A 20866-nucleotide genomic window follows, 5' to 3' on the forward strand; every position below is an offset into this window, starting at 1 on the left:
AAAAAATTGCTTCATCTATTTTTTCCTGATTTATCAAGATAGGTGAGTACCAACAGTATAAAGAACTCAGGGTAAAAGCGGGTGACCACTCTATTGGTTTACCTCCCACAAATCTTTATGCGTTTTTCCACTTTACGGAGCATAGATCACGTGTTATATAAAAACTGGTATTATGTTAGTTGGAAAAAAAAATTTCATTCTAACGTTTAAACTAAATATTTCTAATAGCTTTATAATCCCACAAACAGATTTATTATCGCATAACCATGGAATGGCAATGCTGTTTTTCAGCTGGGCGGAAAAATTGAGCCATTGAGCCGAAGTCCCAATCGCTGTCTTGAATTGTGATCCCATTCATTCTCCTGCCAGTTTTGCAGTAAATGAGTTACGTTTTAAAATTTAAACAAATTCCTCGAGTACTATATTCAACCTTAAAGACCAAAGAAAGCAAAGGTCCTTCTAGAATTTACCACAATACTCAAAAGTGTTGGGTATTTAAATAAATGAAAATTGGTTTGTGACCTTACTACTGCCTCTACAGAACTTTTAGTTTTTACTCTTGAAACTAGAATTTTGTGGTAGTGGTTAGCATCTGTTTCAAATACCTGGGCCCCTCCCTGGACAGCCATTTCCTCGTAGGAACAGGGAAATAATCTGATCTAAAGCCAATAAAACAACCTACTGGTGGCAACAGAGGCCCTGGGACTTCATTATACTCTCAGTACTGAGACTTCTTTAGAGAATTAACTTCCAGGGAAGATAGGCCTGAAAGTCATCTGGTTCCTCAAATCAAGAATCCCCTTTCTCAGACCACAACCTTTCTTCTTTCTAGAAGCTATCTTTTACTTCTGGGAACCCCCAATGAGGCAGGCATTAGTCCCTCAATCCTACCCTACTCACTAATCACCTAAACTTAATGTATCCTTTGTCTTCCTGGACTCTGTTAACCTTCAAGATATTTGTATCTTGACTCCTTCACCTCTTTTCCTTTTGACATACCCAGAAAACACTACCCTTTTTTTCCCAATTTAATGTCTACCATAGAGAAACGAACGAAGGACCACAAAAACTGGCCCCAGCCTGACCAAGACTTTTTTGGCTACTGAGCCAAGTATTTTCCATTCCTCAAGACCGGGGCCTGACCCTGGCCCCCTCACTTTCAGGAAATGGGGGGAAGGACAATCCATATGCACCTCCCCCAAATCTCCTCATGTGTGTCTTGCCATGATCTGATTCTGACCAAGCTTACTCAGTTCTTCCTCCCCATTTCTGACTCCATGCCTTTGTTCTTTACCTAGGAAGCCATTTCCCCATCCTCTGACCACATCACTACTTTCATGAAGGCTACGCTACTTATTTTATAGTTTTAGTGGCAGAAGGAAAGATGGATATTTATTATCTGGTGCCTGTATTTCAGATGACACTGATTTAAATATTTTTGCCTATACATAGCTATAAAACCACTCTTGACTATGAGAGTATTTACTGAGAATATTTACTAGAGACCAACTAAGGATTTTTAAACTCTGCAGCCCACCACAAACTCCTTCAAGTGAACAAGAACCAGAAAGTTTCTCACCGTCCACTAGATGGCACTGTTGGTCTGCGGTGACTCTCAGAAGGACAGGCTTCCAACTGGAACAAAATAGACAAATTCTTAAAACAGTCATGCCACTTACTCTGGCAGAGGTCTCCAATTAGGCTACACTGGGATTATGACAAAATATGATAAAGATCACTGTCTAGAATGATTCGATAAATAACAGCTATTATTACTAGACTCTTCAAATAGGTTATAAACACCCTATAGCAGACTGCCTTATATATATATATTTTTTTTTAGTATTCTTTTAAAACAACAAAACTTTAATCACAACTCCTCACAGATGAAAAGGGATAACACAGAAAATGGACATTAGGGTTTTCTGCAAGTGCTTGTAAGGACAAGCTCAACTTTCATCAGGTGGTCTCCAACTTCTCCTTGGGAAGAAGAGTAGCTGGGGTGCAGTGGTATAGTATGCACCTGAAGAGAAATCTGAATGACTAGGCCCCTTGGCCACAGTAGGAAAACTAGACAACTCAACTGGGCCAGTGTGGCCCAACAGAAACAGCACAGGACTGCTAGTCAGACCTCTCTTCTCTTGGCTCTGCTCCCAATCTGGTATAAAACTTCATGTAACTCCTAACCTTCTGGGCCTCAATTTCTTTTTTTTCAAAAAAATAAAATAATAGGTTTAAATTAAAGGTCCTAAGAATTATAGCATCCAAAACATATCAAAACAAAAAGTTACCAGCCAAAGCAATCTTGAGAAAAAAGAACAAAGCTGGAGGTATCATGCACCCTGACTTCTGGACTACACTACAAAAAACTACAGTAATTGAAACAGTATGGTACTGGCACAAAAACAGACGCAGAGATCAATGCAACAAACTAGCTCAGAAATCAACCCATACACATATGGTACTGGCACAAAAACAGACAGAGATCAATGCAACAAAATAGCTCAGAAATCAACCCATACACATATGGCCAATTAATCTACAACAAAGGAGCAAAAATATACAGTGGAGAAAAGACAGTCTCTTCATTAAGTGGTGCTGGGAAAACTGGACAGCTACATGCAAAAGAATGAAATTAGAACATTTTCTCACACCATGTAAAAAAACTCAAAAGACCTAAATGTAAGACCAGAAGTCATAAAATTTCTAGAAGAAAACAGGCAGAAAACACTCTTCGACATAAATCCTAGCAACCGTTTTTTTTTTTTTTTGGATGTCTCCTCAGGCAAAGGAAACAAATGAGACCTAATTGAATTTAAAAGCTTTTGCACAGCAAAGGAAACCACTGACACAACAAAAAGACAACCTACTGAATGGGAGAAAATACTTGCAAATGTTATGACCAATTAGGATTATTAATATCTGAAATATATAAATAGCTCAATATTTTTTAAAAAAAAAGGGACTGAAGACCTGAATGGACATTTTTCTAAAGAAGACAGATGAACTGCCCTGGTGGCGCAGTGGTTAAGAATCCACCTGCCAATGCAGGGGACACGGGTTCGATCCCTGGTCTGGGAAGATCCCACATGCCGTGGAGCAACTAAGCCCGTGCACCACAACTACTGAGCCTGAGCCCGAGTGCTGCAACTACTGAAGCCCATGCACCTAGAGCCTGTGCTCCAGAATAAGAGAAGCCACTGCAATAAGAAGCCTGCGCACAACAAAGACCCAACGCAGACAAAAAATAAATTTAAAAAAATAAAAATAAGACATATGGCTGACACATGAAAAGATGTTCAACACTGCTATTCAGAGAAATGCAAATCAAAACCAAATGTCACCTCATGCCTATCAGAATGGCTATAGAATGGAATATTACTCAGCCATAAAAAAGTAAATTTTCTGCCATTTGCACTAATATGGATGGACCAGTAGGGTACTATGCTTGGTGAAATACATCAGAGAAAGACAAATACTGTATGTTACCACTTAAAAAAATAAAACAAATGAATATAACAAAACTGAAACAGACTCACAGATACAGAGAACAAACTACTGGTTACCACTGGGGAGAGGGAAGTGGGGAGGGGCAAGATAGGGACAGGGGATTAAGAGGTACAAACTACTATGAATAAAATAAGCTACAGTGATATATTGTACAGCACAGGGAATACAGCCATTATTTTATAATAACTTTAAATGGAGTATAATCTATAAAAATGTCAATTACTATATTGTACACATGAAACTAATACTGTAAATCAACTACACTTCAATTAAAAAAAGACAAGTGCTTAGAAAGTGTTAAAAGCTGAAAGATAATGTATTTAACATTTTGAATTGACTTACCTAGAGACAAAATATTTGCATTGTTTCAATAACCCTGTGTTAAAACACTAGGGATAGACAATGGCTTGAAGAACTATTTTGAAAATATCTTCTTATTCCCCCTTAAGCATGGTTTCCAAAGTATGGATTTACATGTGGTTACCATGGCAGTATAGCTAAAACTGTTACTACATACTAATTTTCTGAAAGAAATGTTTGTTTTTGTCAACATTCTGTGAAAAGCTAAAAGAACTCAGGGCTATGCTTTCTAATGCCCAAATAGTTTATCTGGGTTCAAAAGCAAGAGGCCATCACGGAGTAAGGAAGGACAAGAGTCTACTCCCCTTCCAGTACATGCATCATTCACTTTGCTTTAGCGGAAGCAAGCTTTCCTTTAAACCCCTTTCAGGGCCTTAAGCTAGACAGAGAAGAGAGGAGAACATCTTAAAAACAAACCTCAGCTAGGAGATGAGGCATGTGCCCTGTGGAACAATTAAACACGTGTTTTTGTTTTAAGGACCTACTCCATGGAGACACTGCTAGGCTGCTGCAAATGTACCAAGTCATCTGGTCAAAAGGCACATACATTCTATTGACAGACTCAAATCCAAAACCTAAAAACAAGATCAAACAAGAGGACTAAAGAGTGTGAATAAAAGCTTCAAAGACAATTGAAAAGTAAAATTAGTCCATTTAACATGAATTTAGCTAGTGGAAATGCATAGAACAGGGTCCTGCAAAATACATGTCAAACTGCTAAAACTAACGAGAGGGAAGGGGGAGGGGAGACAGCAGAGGAAGAACGGGAGGGTGCCCTACAAAGTTCATGTCAAAACATAACAAAGCTCATTTTTAAAAGTGAAATGGCTATGCTAATAATAGTTTATTATTGGCACAATCTTTCAAATCTCAAGTTTCATAAGGAAGGTTAGGCAAGCAAAGTATTCTCAGAGTCTAGGGTACTACAACACTGAGATGGACAATTAACAGAGATTAGAACTCTTATGATATTTTAAGAAACTAGTTTAATTTGGGTTTCATCTGCACCAAGATGAGATACAGGAAAAAAGTGACTTCTGCATGGTCATCCATCTCATCGTACTTCTGCTAGTTTCATCACTAGACGTGTGAGCCCAACCCTACCCCCCTCAACCCAATTGTCCCCGATTCCCTCAGGACAGGCGGTATGCTGTTCGTCCATATTTTTGCCTCCCCCACAATAAACTAAGTCTACGCTTTAAACACACCGAGTGGCTTATACCCAAAAGTTTCACTTAGGTCTTCGCCTTCCCCTTCCCCTCCTGGAACATCACTGGACTCTGCATAGAGGAGAGTGTTCATGTAGTGCTTTGCAGCCTCTGCTCTGAAAAGCGGGCACGTGCCCCAGAATGGCTGCTGCCGGCCAGCCCGAGCCTTTCCGTGTGTGCCAGCCCAAGGAGGCTGGGAACACATTTAAACCTCACGAGCTCCCTTGTTCTCTTCCACCTTGGTTGCAGGGGTAACTGACTACAAAACGCTGAAAAAAACCTTTAACATACCAAAGTAATCTGACAGAATGTCTTCAAATTCATATTCAAAACTTCCAACACAGAAGCCGTACAAAACTTGCTCTTTATCTACCAACCACATTCAACGAAGGTATAAAATACAATTACTTTATTGATTTCTTACAATCAATACTGCCAACCAGCATTACTTCCACTCATGCATCATTAAAAACAAAAGGATATTTCCTTGGTATTTTCAAATGATGCATTATACAATAAACAAAAAAAGTTAGAACTTAAAATGCACCCTGATTAATTATGTAAACTGGTAATTTTTTAAAAAAGCATAACTAATAATTTGGTTCCTTTCTTCATAAAATGGAAATTTAAGTATTTCTCCTGATAGTCTTGAGGTTATCATTAATGTTACGAGTAGTGCAAAGTGTGGCACACAGTTTCTTCTAGAAAGGTGTGTCTTACACACCTTATTAAACAAAGGAAATGTGCATAACAAGATGCATACAGTCAATGCATGAATAGAAAGCATGTTTCAAATACAAGGTAGCCCCTCAGGCAACCATTATTATTTAGGTTTTGCATTATCATTTATGGCATTATAGATTAATTACACATAACATACTTTTATACATTTTAACCCTGAAGAAAAATAATTGTTGCTTGAAAAAAATTATTCCAGGTAGCCATTTGGTTTGTATCAGGAGAAAGTGAACCTCCAAGAGTTTAGTATCTGCCAAGTCTGGAATCATTAGCTCGAGTCAGTAAATCCGATGCGCGATATACTTCACAGTGACTGTTTCCGAGTCTTGTCAATGCCTCTTCTCCGCAGGATGCTGGATTCAGCATCTCCGGGACACCCTTGCATGTGGTTTTCCCTTTTTTTTTTTTTTTTTTGCTGGATTAACTGTATTACCGTATTATTTCCTCTTTTTCACCTCTTCTATGGCCTTCCATTTTAATTATTCATAAGTCCTTTCAGAATATCTTCAGAGAGTTCCATGAGGGGAAGTTCTGGAGATGGAAAATCCAAGGGAGGAAGATTGGGTATTGGAATATCCTTGGCTTTCCCAGTATTTGATGCAAACCTCTGCCAGGTTGAAGAGGCTGTAGCAGTTTCTGCATGTGGTGGCAAGCTCCATAACTCTGACTTTTCTACAAAATCAGCATCTACATCAAGCTCCTTTTCTATCGGGCCTTTTAGAAGTCTGGCCTTTTCAGCCTTTAGCTGTTTATTTTCTCTCCTTAATCTTTCATTCTCAGCCACAAGGAATTCCACATGCCTCTTCAAATCTGCAATTTTGGTTGCCTGCTCCTCTATAATTGTTTTATCATCTTTTGGGGCTTTGCTTCCAATGCACAGCTCTGTTGGCTCGCTCTTCTGCTGAAGTAAAAATAGTAGTGTGTCTGGATCCCTGTCAAAGACCCCCTGAATTTCAGGCAAGTGTTTCTCTGTGGAAGGGCTATAATTCTGAGAGAGTAGGGGGCTCTGGCTGTCTGCATCCTCAGCAGAGGGTCTGTGAGATGCCTGTAGCTGGGCAGCGGCATCCTTGTCTGTGCTCTGCTGGGCTTTCAATCTTTCCTCCCGCTTTGCCCTCTTCCATCTCTCCTGGATGAGAAGAAGCTGTTTCATGTGACTATCCCTTTGCAGTTCCAGTGATAAATGAGCCTATTACACAGAAGGAAAGGTACAATTTTAACATTTTAAGTCGCTTCAGTAATGTCTGGTAAATACTATTTCAGTATCTTCTTTTCTGAATAACCCAATAGCACTTAAAATTTTTTATTTATACTGTTTGCAATTCAATAGAACCTCAAACACTTTTCAAAGTAACTAAATCTTTCTAGGTAAGTTAACATTTTCATTCATAAACAAAATACCATTCAAGAAGTCAGAAGAAGTCTTATTCCAGTTCCAATCGACATGATGAATCAGACCATTTTTGAATGTGCCTTTCCCATCTGCAATGCTATTTGTACTCAGCTTAAAATCAGAAAACTTTCCTATTTAGACTTTAATTCTACAACTAGTTAAAGTCTCGACGCAGGTCTACATTACATGGCTAACACAAGCAGTTCTGGACAGTCAAAGGGAAGTGCACAGAATGGAACACAACTTTTAAGTTCTCTTCGTTCAGTCTGAGGAACTGGTATGTTTTCTCTGCCACTGATATCCCCTCAGATCTCCTTAATTCAATTAAACAAACATTTACCAAGCAACTCCTGTGGACCTGCCACTTTTATAATCAGGAAATCACCTTTGGATAAAGATGTAGCTTTGTGTAAAGGTATTTTAAAAACCTAGGCAGGCCCTCCCCAGACACAGAAGACAATTTAAAGCCATTGGTGAAACAAATTTAAAAGTACCAGAACTGCTTAGGAATTCAGGAAAAGACAGGTCTGGATTTAAATTATTTTTGACAAGCAAAGGCAAGGCCAACTGGTTTCCCCTGGGCCAGGCCTGCTTACTTACTGTGAGCTCATGGTCAAATGAGCTAATGATCAGGAAAGGTACTAACAGGTCTCTAAAGGACACGCCTGGCAATCTAAGGTCTGTGAGAAACCCCTAGAAAAAAGGACAGCAGTTTCTGCATGCCATCAACAGCAGTTCACTTAGTTTTATTTTTTATTTTATACTTGAGTATAGTTGATTGACAAAGTTGAGTTAGTCTCAGGTGGATAGCAAAGTGATTCAGTTATACATGAATCTATCCTTTTTCAGATTCTTTTCCCATTTAGATTATTACAGAGTACTGAGTTCCCTGTGCTATACAGTAGGTTTTTGTTGATTATTTTATATATGTATAATATGTGTATGTTAATCCCAACAGTTCATTTAGTTTTAATTTCCTTTCTGAAGTACTCATCTCTTCCCTATTTTATGTATTTCTGACTGCAGTGTTTTGGGAGGAGCACAGTGCTTTATTTTATACACAATTCAAGTCTCCACAAGAAAATCCTTCTAACCCTTGTTGAAAATATTGAAGTGTCTTACCTGCTCAGACTGTGTCAGCTTCATAGCTTCAGAAAGATACGCTGGTTAAAAAAAAAGAGAGAGACACATTATGTGTCGTCATTTTGTTATTAAAACGTCAAACAAAGAGTTTTAATACTCCTCATATGACAAAGAGAACTGGTCTTAGAAGCAATTCTGCTACATAGTTATCCTATTCCCGAAAAGGATTTTTAAAAAAAAGGATTCTTAACTTCTCCATAAAAAATAGCAGTGGTAATCAAATGTACATATTCCATACACCTTGGAGGGGCTGGTTCTTTTAAATCAATGTAGATTTCACAGTTAAGGAATAAAGATGGCATAATCAGAAAAACAGAATGAGGTAGGATTAAAATTAAACAAGAACCTGTCAAAATCCTATTACTCAAATTATGCTCACAAAAATATCAAGATATTGACTATCAATGACTTTTTACCCACATGAATACCTAAACTATCATTTTGGTCTCCTATAGAACTACTTTTATTGAATTGTTTCTGAGCTATACTATCAGCCTACTGTGAATCTGGTAGTTAAAAGCCCAAAGAACTCATTGACATATTTATAATAAGTAGCTGCAGGCAGTATTAGGACATTTATGAAAATGTCACTGTAAAAATCCATAACTTTCCTCTCTAAGCTGACTGCTAGAACGCTGAAGGCCATGTTCCCCTTCAAGAACCCATGATGCATTTTGTGAACTACCAGTCCTCCCCCATTTTATCTTTCTATGGATTTTATATTTTGTTGTATTCCTCTGTAAGCCCTTTTATATCTTGCTGGAACAAGATAGGGTATAAATAACAAGTATTATTAATAATAGGTCATGTCCAATTAATCCCCATTTTTTCATCTCTTGCTCACTATAAACTTTTTGGCATCTCTCATACATTAACTTCCTTCTTGCTTTTTCTCCAATACTACAGGCACTGCTTTCTGTCTAATCTTAATCCAAATATTTTAATGATTTCCTGAGTTCATCATTTAGAACTGTTGTCTGCCAGGTTCTATCACAGTCTTCAAGACAGACTAATTGGATGCTCCCTCCACATCAGAAAACAGAGTTGGTTATATGGCCTATGCTCCAGCCATACCTACATTTTCCCCTCAACTTTTTGTCTTATTAAGTCTGTATAACTGCATACAGACGACTTCTTTTCCTTTTGTTCATGTGTAAGTCTGTTGAGACATTCTATCTCTTACTGTGATTGTGTGGATTTCCCCAGACATCCCTCCCATTATTCTGTGTACATTTGCCTCCCTGTCTGAAATACAGTTTGCTTTAAATCCAGTTTCTTAACACATAGAACAGTTTTACAAAACCAAGCTTAACCCAAATGCAGTGCCTCCCTTTGTAGAACCTTGAAACTATAACATGACAGAAGAAGATACCCAAGGACACTGAGTTCCCAAAGCTTAGAGAATTCAAAAAGAGTCACACTGTCATTTAAATTATTTCCCAATCTTAAAATCTGGGTCTTAAAAGAAAAGTTATTTTAAAAGAAAAAAAAATTTTTAATCTGACTGCATGGTAATGAGTTTACCCCCAGAGCCACAACAGGAACAAATGCCCAAGACAGAAATGTAGGCAGGGAATACTTATCTCAGAAATATTTAGCAATGTGGTTAAACTGCTTTCTTCAATTATGATACAAGGCTAATATCTGAAGTAAATACTAAGTAAATGATGAAGAAAAGGAATTAAGAAAATCTGAAGAATCTATCACTTCTTAAAATAATAACATTTACTATCAAATACATATAAACAATGTACTCTGAGGTCTGCTCATCTTCTGAAAAGTTCATTTTGAGCTCTAAGCATTGTTAATGCCTATGATTAACTTCCCATTTAAGCTTTTGCTCTTTTTCCTGTCTGTGAAAGAAACGAAATCCACTTAGAAACTGGATTGCATTAAGACTGGTAAGGGAGGACTTCCCTGGTGGTGCAGTGGTTAAGAATCCGCCTGCCAATGCAGGGGACACGGGTTCAAGTCCTGGTCCAGGAGGATCCCACATGCCACAGAGCAGCTAAGCCCGTGCGCCACAGCTACTGAGCCCGAGCGCCACAACTACTGAAGCCCACGTGCCTAGAGCCCATGCTCCGCAACAAGAGAAGCCACCGCGATGAGAAGCCCACGCACTGCAACAAAGAGTAGCCCCCATTCGCTGCAATTAGAGAAAGCCCGTGTGCAGCAACAAAGACCCAACGCAGCCAAAAATAAAATAAATTTATTTTTAAAAAAAAGACTGATAAGGGAGAGTTACAGAAAACCAGTTACAGCTGCTAATCAAGGGTTTAAAGCAATAATGCTGAATTCTTGGTAGTTTATGGCTTCTTAACTTTTTTTCAATATAGAGCGGTAAAAATGCATACACCTCCTCCTCCCCACCTCCTGCCAGATGTAGACAGCTTTCTCCTTCTGGGTTGGGTATCTCAGTTTATCAAGTAACCTCTTTATTTCTACATATTTACAAAACACTATCAGAACACTACAAAGTGTAGAGGATATGAGTCCTTAGCTGTGTAGTCTCGGGTAAACTGTCTCAGAATCTCCTCTGATCTTGAACAGAGGCCCCTTATTTTGCCCTTAAATTCTCTCATTTCAGGCTTTCATCCCACCAGTCTTTCTCAGATGATGACCTTTCCCTGTTTTGTCTCTAAAATGATTTCCAAATACTAAGTTCCTTCCTCTCAGGATACATTTACATCCATACCTCCCAAAACACCTCTGTTCGAGCCCTAGATGTAAGTCAATTTAGAAAACACTGAGCTCATTCTAACCACATTAATTTTCTAACTAGCACTACATTCACAACTCTACTCTGAAACACAACACAAGGCTATTTTTAACCAAGTCTAAACTCCAAATCAAATCCGCTGGGTGGGATTAACTAATCACACTTAAAGTTGTACCTCCATAATTAGAGCTAATGGGATCCAACAGACTGCCTTCATCTTTTCTTTAGATACAGAGAAAGGGAGAGAAGAATTTAAAAGCCCAACATTAATTTTAAGTCTTCAAATAAAGACAGGGATGCAGGCTAGGAATGAAAGAAACTCCTCTCTCTTTTATGTATTCAGAATATCCTACCAATCCAGAGACACTGCTTTGGGAAAGCAAATGTTCTCCTTACTTGCTGCAAGTAATAAATCCTTCCTTCTCGGCGAGGGGCGGGGGCAGAGTATCCTACCAATCAACACACAACCTAATGCTGATCAGTCTGTTATTTATGTGTAACCATGACCACTCTGGATTATTTAACTAAATGTAGCATTTCACTGCAGCATTCATGTTTTTTTTAAAAATAGTATAGTACACTTTTTTTTATAGTGACTACAAATTTAACAATTTGATTCATAACAAAATGTGGCTTATGAAAGATTTAAAGAGCACTAGCTGCCAAGTTTAATGCTGTCTAAAGCTCCCATAAAATTCACCATAAAATCCACAGAGATTTATGGGATATATACAATGCATTCAGCCCTACAGCTGAAGGGGTACACTTCAGTAGCAAAACTAACTCTTCAAAAATAAGACATGAAATTTTCTCTGAAAATTACTGACTTGTAGGCAAAAATCACTGACACAGAAGGACTTATCAGGAGGGGCAGCCTCTGCCAGGAAAAAGCAGGACTTGGATCATGGTACTGGCCTAGAGGGGAGGAAAGCGCCTTCCTCCAGCGGAAAGAGTACGGGGCTCGCTCTAAGACAGGCAGCCACTCCACTGTAGGATGAAGCACCCCCGCCCCGAAGCTTTTAGGCTACTCAGCTAACAGAAACCAGTCTGTACAAACAGACCCTGAAGATCTATTTCTGAGTTCAACATATGCTAGCTTGTATGACTGGGATAAAATTAGGTGTTTGGTAAGAATCCAGTAATTCTAAACTTCATACCTAAAAGAAGGTCATCAGCAGCATGGTACTATAGGCATGAATGTATAGACGAAACATTCAGAAGGGAAGCTAAAGAAAGGCCACAGGAAAGAGTTTCAATGGATTTTGTATTATCAGCATCTTAGAAAACAGAAACTCAGTGAAAATTAATGGCTGGAATTAAATTAGTTATTACTTTCAAAACCCAGAAAAGCTAAATATTTGAAATCCAGACTCCTTCTCTATAACAACTAAGATGAACTGACAGACACTTCTTGGAATCACTTCTGTCTTTGGGGCTCTTCAGGCTCAGGAAGCTGTGTCCAGGAATCATTTATGAATACGGCATATGCAATCTTCTTGATTTAGAAAGACTGGGTTAGGAGGAGCTGGAAAATCTAACACACTCACTTGAAAAATAATCCAAGCTGTGTTCCAGTGGGTCAGTAGTATCAACCTGGTACATGTAGGGCAACAACACATCATTACTCTTGTGACTTTCATTCTAAATAACGTGTTGAGAGATACTGGAAAAAAGAAACTGCCCTGCAGTTTTAGACTCAGTATTTCTTAAAAAGAATACTTACCTGCAGCCTTTTTGTGACAAGAAATAGCCTCTTCGTATTTCCCTGCAGCTACTAAACGATCTGCTCGTCTGCTCTGTTGATGAGCCTAGAAGACAAACATTCCTGAGTTCCTCTTACTTAAAAAAAAAAAAAAAAAAAAAAAAAACTTTTAAGAAGATATAATGCTGTTTGTTGCCACACATCAAACCATTATGGCTGTATCTAAAACTGGGGAAACCTAATGGGTAGTATCTGAAAGGACTGGCAACTTCTCTCAACTCCACTAATAAACAATCGAGGTTAACACTAGGCACCAACTCCTTCAGGGAACATTCTTCAGAGATAAGCCAAGGGCCATCATCAAATTGTTACTCAAAATGTATATTTTCTTGGTTTTTAACTCATTCTTCCTTTTCAACATTAAAGTTGCTATTTATGTTTTCAAGATAAAAAGTTTGTACATTATACAGTTGAGGAATTAATGATACCAATATTTAATGTTATGGTGGAGATCTTTTCAGATACAACTCACCAAAACAACAAACTCAAAGTACTGAAAGCAAATGGATTAAATAAATAGTCATTGGTCTCCTTACATCTGTGTTACATTTCAGAACTATTACAATTTTGTGAATGTGTTTCATCTCTTACATAAGGAGGTCCATAGACTCACAGTGGTCACATATCTTACATAAGGTTATACAGTTAGCAGACAAGGAGAAAGCAATGGTCAGCTGAAGTCTTCTAACTAGTGTGATGTTTTCCTCACTAACAAACTCACAGATAATTTAGCAAAGCTGCTTAAAGTGAAAAAGCACTATACACCTATGTTCACAGCAGCATTATTCAGAATAATCAAAAGGTGGAAGCAACCTAAGCATCCATCAATAGATGAATGAACAAAATGTGGTACATACACACAATGTAAAATTACTCAGCCTGAAGAGGGAGGAAACTGACACATGCTACAGCGTGAACTTTGAGAACTTTAAACTAATAATGAAATATATAATGAGCCACTTGCAGAAAGACAAATACTGTATGATCCCACTTAATGAGGTATCTAAAGTAGTCAAACTCACAGAAACTGAAAGTAGAAAGGATAGTTGCCAGACACTCGGGGGAGAGAAAAGTGGGGAGTTGCTGTTCAATGGGTGTAGAGTTTCAGATTTACAAGATGAAAAAGTTCTGGAGATCTGCTGCATAACAATGTGAATATTCTTAACACTACTGAACTGTACACTTAAAAATTATAGATGGCAAATTTGGGAGTTCCCTGATGGTCTAGTGGTTGGGATTCGGCACTTTCACTGCCATGGCCCAGGTTCAATCCCTGGTCGGGGAACTGAACTTCCTGCAAGCCACATGATGTGACCCAAAATTATTTTTAATTAAAAATTTAAAGACAGAAAATTTTATGTGTACTTTACCTCAGTTTCTTTTTAAAAAGCAAAAATCAAATCTGTGTGTCAGGTGTGAAATGATTTGTGTTGAATGCTTTTCAAAAAATGTGCCACTGATGCCTCATAAAAATATTTCAGAAAATCACTTTTGTAACTGAGATTAGAAATATTTGCAAGTTTACAAATCATGCTCAGTGTAAAACAGAGGTGAAGACAAAAGTAGGGAACAGTACACTTCTAGCAATGCATGCTGTTTACATTTTCCCCGTTTCTATTTTTGTAAGGAAGAGGCAAGCAACATTCTTAAAAGAAAGATTATTCCTTTCAATTGTTTCAGAGGCTTTTTATTCTTCAAATAGTAATTAAACAAACTTTTTCTCTAAGTCTCAATTTATTCCTAAAAATAATAATGGATAACCAGAAATGACTAAGGGCTTAAAATATAATTTTAACCATGGAGTCCTGGATTTGAATAAAAAACATGTTCTTAACACAGGAGTATTATATAGTATCCAGAAACGATACAGATCTTTTGGGGAGAGAATGTACATAATCAAGAAAGGTAAGTTATGATCAACATGATTCCTCTAAGGAATGTATTCTGAGCATATAGCTAAAGCAAGTGACAATCAACAAGGTTCTAGGCACAGGGAAAAAAAAATAATGAAAGAATCTGCATATGCCTTTACCTTTCTAAGCTTTGAAAGAAGCCCTATTTAAGAGACAACCTTCTCTGAAATCCCAAAGTACTTCCTAACTAGGATGGCACAGTGCAGACATAGCCCTACCAAGAACCTGGGGCACTGGGCTCAAGTTCTGTAATCCCACTAAACCAGCCAAGTTATCTCATCCTTCAGGGCCTGTTCCCTCACCTGTAAAATGATGGAGTTAGATGTGTGCTTCTCAAGTTTTAATGGAATCCAAATCACTGGGTAATCTGGTTAAAATGCACACTGATTCAGAAGGGCTTGAGATTCTACCCAGGTGAAGCTGAAGCTACTGGCTCTTGGACACACTTTGAGAAGCCAGGATGAGATGCTCTCTGAGGTTACCTTATTCTAACACTGCCTCTAGTCTCTCTGTCCAATGACATTAATCATTTTCTACCTTGTACTATATTTACGAAGCTCCCTAGTTAAACTTCAAGTTCCACAATAGTAGAATAAATTTTTTTCTTTTTCATATTCTTTTCCATTAGTTTATTACAGGATATTGAATATACAGTAGGTCTTTGTTGGTTACCTATTTTATGTATACTAGTGTGTGTCTGCTAATCCCAACCTTCCCCACCCTCTTTCCCCTTTGGTAACCATAAATTTGTTTTCTATGTCCGTGAGTCTGTTTCTGTTTTGTTAATAGGTTCATCATTTGTATCATATTTTAGATTCCACATATAAGTGATACCATATGGTATTTGTCTTCCTCTGACTTACTTCACTTAAGTATGATAATCTTGAGGTACATCTACGTTGCTGCAAATGGCATTATTTCACTTTTTTATGGCTGAGTAATATTCCATGTGTATATATAATACCACATCCTTATCCATTCATCTGTCGATGGACATGTAAGTTGTTTCCATGTCTCGGCTACTGTGAATAGTGCTGCTATGAACATAGGGGTGCATATATCTTTTTGAATTGGAGTTTTGCCCAGATATATGCCCAGAAGTGGGATTGCTGGATCATATGTTAACTCTATTTTTAGTTCAAGAAACCTCCATACTGTTTTCCACAGTAGCTGCACCAACTTACATTCCTACCAACAGTGCAGAAGGATTCCCTTTTCTCTACATCCTCTCCAGCATTTGTTATTTGTATACTTTTTAATGATGGCCATTCTGACTGGTGTTAGGTGGTACCTCATTATGGTTTTGATTTGCATTTTTCTAATAATTAGTGATGTTGAGCATCTTTACATGTGCCTATTGGCCGTCTATATGTTTTCTTTGGAGAACTGTCTATTTGGGTCTTCTGCCCATTTTTTGATTGGGTTGTTTAGTTTTTTGTTATTGAGTTGCATCAGCTGTTTAATTATTTTGGAAATTAAGCCCTTCTAAGTCGCATAGTTTGTAAGTATTTTCTCTCATTCTGTAGGCTGTCTTTTCATCTTGGTTATGACATCCTTAGCTACGCAAAAGCTTCTGTGTGATTAAGTCCCATTTGTTTATTTTTGCTTTTATTTCTATTGCCTTGGGAGACTGCCCTAGGAAAACACTGCCACTTCAGCGAATGTTTTGCCTATGTTCTCTTCTAGGAGTTTTGTGGTGTCACGTCTTATGTTTAAGTCTTAAAGCTATTTTGAGTTTATTTTTGTCTATGGTGTGAGAATAAACTTTTTCTTGAACACCAAAGAAACAAAAAGTTCTCAAGTGGTAGGAACAGGACCTCATGGCTCTTCCAACTCCCCAAAAACTTCCCCATGTAAAATCCAATCTCTGATCACGCTGCCAACTCAGGAGTTACATTTCATTTTAAAACACACACCTACTTTAGGTTATCTGGCACCACAGCAATCAAATTCCCTATTAAAAAATACAGGTCCTACACCAAGTTCTTGTTAGACACCCAGCACATGCCAACTGCCTAGGTTCAAATCTCAGCTTGAACACTTATTAGACACCTGAACTTGGCTTTCTTAACTTCCTGCCCAAGTTTTCTCATCTTTAAAATGAGAATGTTGTGAAAATTAAATGAGTTAAAAGACAGTAAAAGCAGCAGAGGTTATCTACCACCATAAAGCTTACAATGTGATTGGGGAGATTAGACTAAACTGCATTCTTTTCCAACTAAAGATACTGTATGAAGCTTATTTTTGTAGTAATTCTTATTTTTAAAACAATCTTTAAAGGTCTCTAATATTAAAATTGATCTCTTTAAATACTGTTCTTGGCAGAATCACAGCATTAAAAGTATTAAATCCATATGCTTCTTTGGTGATTCAAAATAAAACAGGAACAAGAAGCAACTGAAATGGGAACGTTCGTTAGGGATTCTAAAAGTTTGGGCACTGATATTTTATAATTCTGAAAACATGTTTCTCTTCTGCCAATTACTTCAAGATGCACTAAAATTTTATGGGGAAGGTTTTATCTCAATACTTCGTTCAAAAATGATAAAAGACAACAAATGCTGGAGAGGGTGTGGAAAAAAGGCAACCCTTTTGCACTGCTGGTGGGAATGTAAATTGATACAGCCACTATGGAGAACAGTACAGACGTTCCTTAAAAAACTAAAAATAGATTTACCGTATGACCCAGCAATCCCACCACTGGGCATATACCCAGAGAAAACAGTAATTCAAAAAGACACATGCACCCCAATGTTCACTGCAGCACTATTTACTATTTACCCAGGTCATGGAAGCAACCTAAATACCCATCGACAGACGAATGGATAAAGAAGATGTGGGATAAAGAAGATGTGATACATACATACAATGGAATATTAGCCATAAAAAGGAACGAAATTGGGTCATTTATAGACGTGGATGGACCTAGAGACTGCCATACAGAGTGAAGTCAGAAAGAGAAAAACAAATATCGTATATTAACGCATGTATGTGGAATCCAGAAAAACGGTACAGATGAACTGGTTTGCAAGGCATAAATAGAGACACAGACGTAGCGTACAAACGTATGGATGCCAAGGGGGCAAAGTGGGGGTGGGGGATGAATTGGGAGATTGGGAGTGACATATATACACTAATATGTATAAAATACATAACTAATAAGAACCTGCTGTATAGCACAGGGATCTCCACTTCGCTGTACAGTAGAAACTAACACAACACTGTAAAACAACTACACCTCAACAACAACAACAAAAAGATAAAAGACAATATAGGTCTTTATGAGTGATATCACAATTCAAATAATGTTTAAGCCAAGAATATATCTATTTTGGGTACTAACCCAAACAAATAAAGTAAATTTTATTTATTTTCTTCTTAAAGTTTATCAGGAAACTTAGGACAGAAAAGGTTAACTTAACACTCTTCATGAATTTTAACTCCAGGAGCACCTAAATATATAAGGCAAATATTAAGAGACCTAAAAGAAGAAACAGACAGCAATGTAATTACAGGAGCCTTTAAAACCCCATTTACATCAATAGATAGATCATCCAGACCAAAACAACAGTAGGGAAACACAGGCCCTAAATGACATATTAGACAAGACGGAACAAATATATACAGAACATTCCATCCAAAAGCAACAAAATACACATTCTTCAAGTGTTCATGGAACATTCTCCAGGACAGATCGTATGTCAGACCACAAAACAAGTCTTAACAACGTGGCCCAGGTTCAATCCCTGGTTGGGGAACTAACCAACTGCAAAAACAAAAAACACACAGAAACCAAAAATGAAAAGATGTTCCAACTGGTAACACAGAAATACAAAGGATAATAAGAAACTATTATGAACAATTATATGCCAACAAATTGGGCAACCTAGAAGAAATAGATAAATTCCTAGAAACACAAAACTGTCTAAGACCAAATTACGAAAAAACAGAAAATCTGAACAAACCAATCACAGACATATCTCGGAGATATTGCAAGCTCAGTTCCAGGCCACCGCAATAAAGTGAATACTGGAATAAAATGAGTCACACAAATTTTTTGGCTTCCCAATACATGTGAAAGTTATGTTGGGACTTCCCTGGTAGTCCAATGGTTAAGACCCCGAGCTCCCAACGCAGGGGGCCCATGTTCGATCCCTGGTCAGGGAACTAGATCCCACATGCTGCAACTAAGAGCCCGCATACTGCAGCTAAAAAAGGTCCCACAAGCTGCAACTAAAAGATCCCACCCGCGGAAACAAAGATCCCACGTGCCACAACTAAGACCCAGCGCAGCCAAATAAATAAATATTTTTAAGATAAATAAATAAAAGTTACGTTTACACTACACTGTTGTCTATTAAGTGTGCAATAAAATTATGTCTAAAAAAAACAATGTAGGGCTTCCCTGGTGGCGCAGTGGTTGAGAGTCCACCTGCCAACGCAGGGGACACGGGTTCGTGCCCCGGTCCGGGAAGATCCCACATGCCGTGGAGCGGGTAGGCCCGTAAGCCATGGCTGCTGAGCCTGCACGTATGGAGCCTGTGCTCTGCAACGGAAGAGGCCACAGCAGTGAGAGGCCCGCATACCGCCAAAAAAAAAAAAAAAAAAAAAAAATCAATGTACATTCCTTAATTTGAAAATAATGCAGTTGGAACAATGGTGCCAATAGACACAGGGTAGTCATAAACCTTCAATTTGTTAAAAAAAAAAAGCAACATCTGCAAAGTGCAATAAAGCAAAGCACAATAAAATGAGGTACACCTGTACTGGTCTGGAGACTGAATTAGTAATCACAAACTTCACAACAAACAAAAATCCAGGACCAGACGGCTTCACTGGTGAATCCTACCAAAAATTCAAAGACTACCAATCCTCCTCAAAGTCTTCCAAAAAACATAAAAATAGGGAACACTTCCAAACTTATTTTACAAGGCCAGCATTACCCTGATACCAAAACAGACAAAGACACCAAATGGAAAAAAACAAAGCTAGAGGCCGATATCCCTGATGAACACAGATACAAAAATCCTCAGCAAAATACTAGCAAATCAAGTGGGATTTATTCGAGGGATACAAAGATGGTTCAACAAATCAAACTTATCCAAAAACCAATGTGATGCCACATTAACAAAATGAGGAATAAAAATCACATGAGCAAGGGGAGCAACCAAGATGGCGGAGTAGAAAGACGTGCTCTCACTCCCTCTTGCGAGAACATCAGAATCACAACTACCTGCTGGACAATCATCGACAGGAAGACACTGGAACTCACCAAAAAAGATACCCCACATTCAAAGACAAAGGAGAAGCCACAGTGAGACGGTAGGAGGGGCGCAATCACAGTAAAATCAAATCCCATAACTGGTGTGTGGGTGACTCACAGACTGGCGAACACTTATGCCACAGAAGTCCACTCACTGTAGTGAAGGTTCTGAGCCCCACGTCAGGCTTCCCAACCTGGGGGTCCGGCAACAGGAGGAGGAATTCCTAGAGAATCAGACTTTGACGCCTAGCAGGAATTGATTGCAGGACTTCAACAGGACTGGGGAAACAGAGACTCCACTCTTGGAGGGCACACACAAAGTAGTGTGAGCATCGGGACCCAGGGGAAGCAGCAGTGACCCCCAAGGAGACTGAACCAGACCTACCTGCTAGTGTTGGAGGGTCTCCTGCAGAGGTGGGGGGTGGCTGTGGCTCATCGTGGGAACAAGGACACTGGCAGCAGAAGTTCTGGGAAGTACTCCTTGGCGGGAGCCCTCCCAGAGTCTGTCATCAGCCCCACCAAAGAGCCCAGGTAGGCTCCAGTGCTGGGTTGTCAGGCCATACAACCAACAGGGAGGGAACCCAGCCCTACCCATCAACAGTCAAGTGGATTAAAGTTTTACTGAGCTCTGCCCACAAGAGCAACAGTCAGCTCTACCCACCACCAGTCCTCCCATCAAGCCTCTTAGATAGCCTCATCCACCAGAGGGCAGACAGCAGAAGAAAGAAGAAGTACAATCCTGCAGCCTGTGGAACAAAAACCACATTCACAGAAAGACAGACAAAATGAAAAGGCAAAAGGCTATATACCAGATGAAGGAACAAGATAAAACCCCAGAAAAACAACTAAATGAAGTGCAG

At 38.6% G+C, this 20866-nt stretch overlaps 1 protein-coding gene across 2 annotated transcripts in view; it reads right to left on the bottom strand.

Annotated features, from left to right (window-relative positions):
- Positions 1-6205: 6205 nt before the first annotated feature.
- NRBF2 (nuclear receptor binding factor 2) overlaps positions 6206-20866 on the bottom strand; it is a 31483-nt gene continuing 16822 nt past the window's right edge. Inside the window, exons 2-4 of one of the 2 annotated variants that reach the window (XM_019935838.3) lie at positions 12792-12876; positions 8329-8369; positions 6206-7002 (exon numbers count right to left, since the gene is read on the bottom strand). In XM_019935838.3, the coding sequence (XP_019791397.1) occupies positions 6292-7002; positions 8329-8369; positions 12792-12876 (837 nt within the window). In that variant the 3' untranslated portion in view covers positions 6206-6291. The remainder of the gene's footprint in view (positions 7003-8328; positions 8370-12791; positions 12877-20866) is intronic. The other variant, XM_033841649.2, reaches the window with a different exon arrangement.

This window comes from Tursiops truncatus, chromosome 16 (assembly GCF_011762595.2).
Source record: "Tursiops truncatus isolate mTurTru1 chromosome 16, mTurTru1.mat.Y, whole genome shotgun sequence".
NCBI classification, from domain to species: Eukaryota; Metazoa; Chordata; class Mammalia; order Artiodactyla; family Delphinidae; genus Tursiops; species Tursiops truncatus.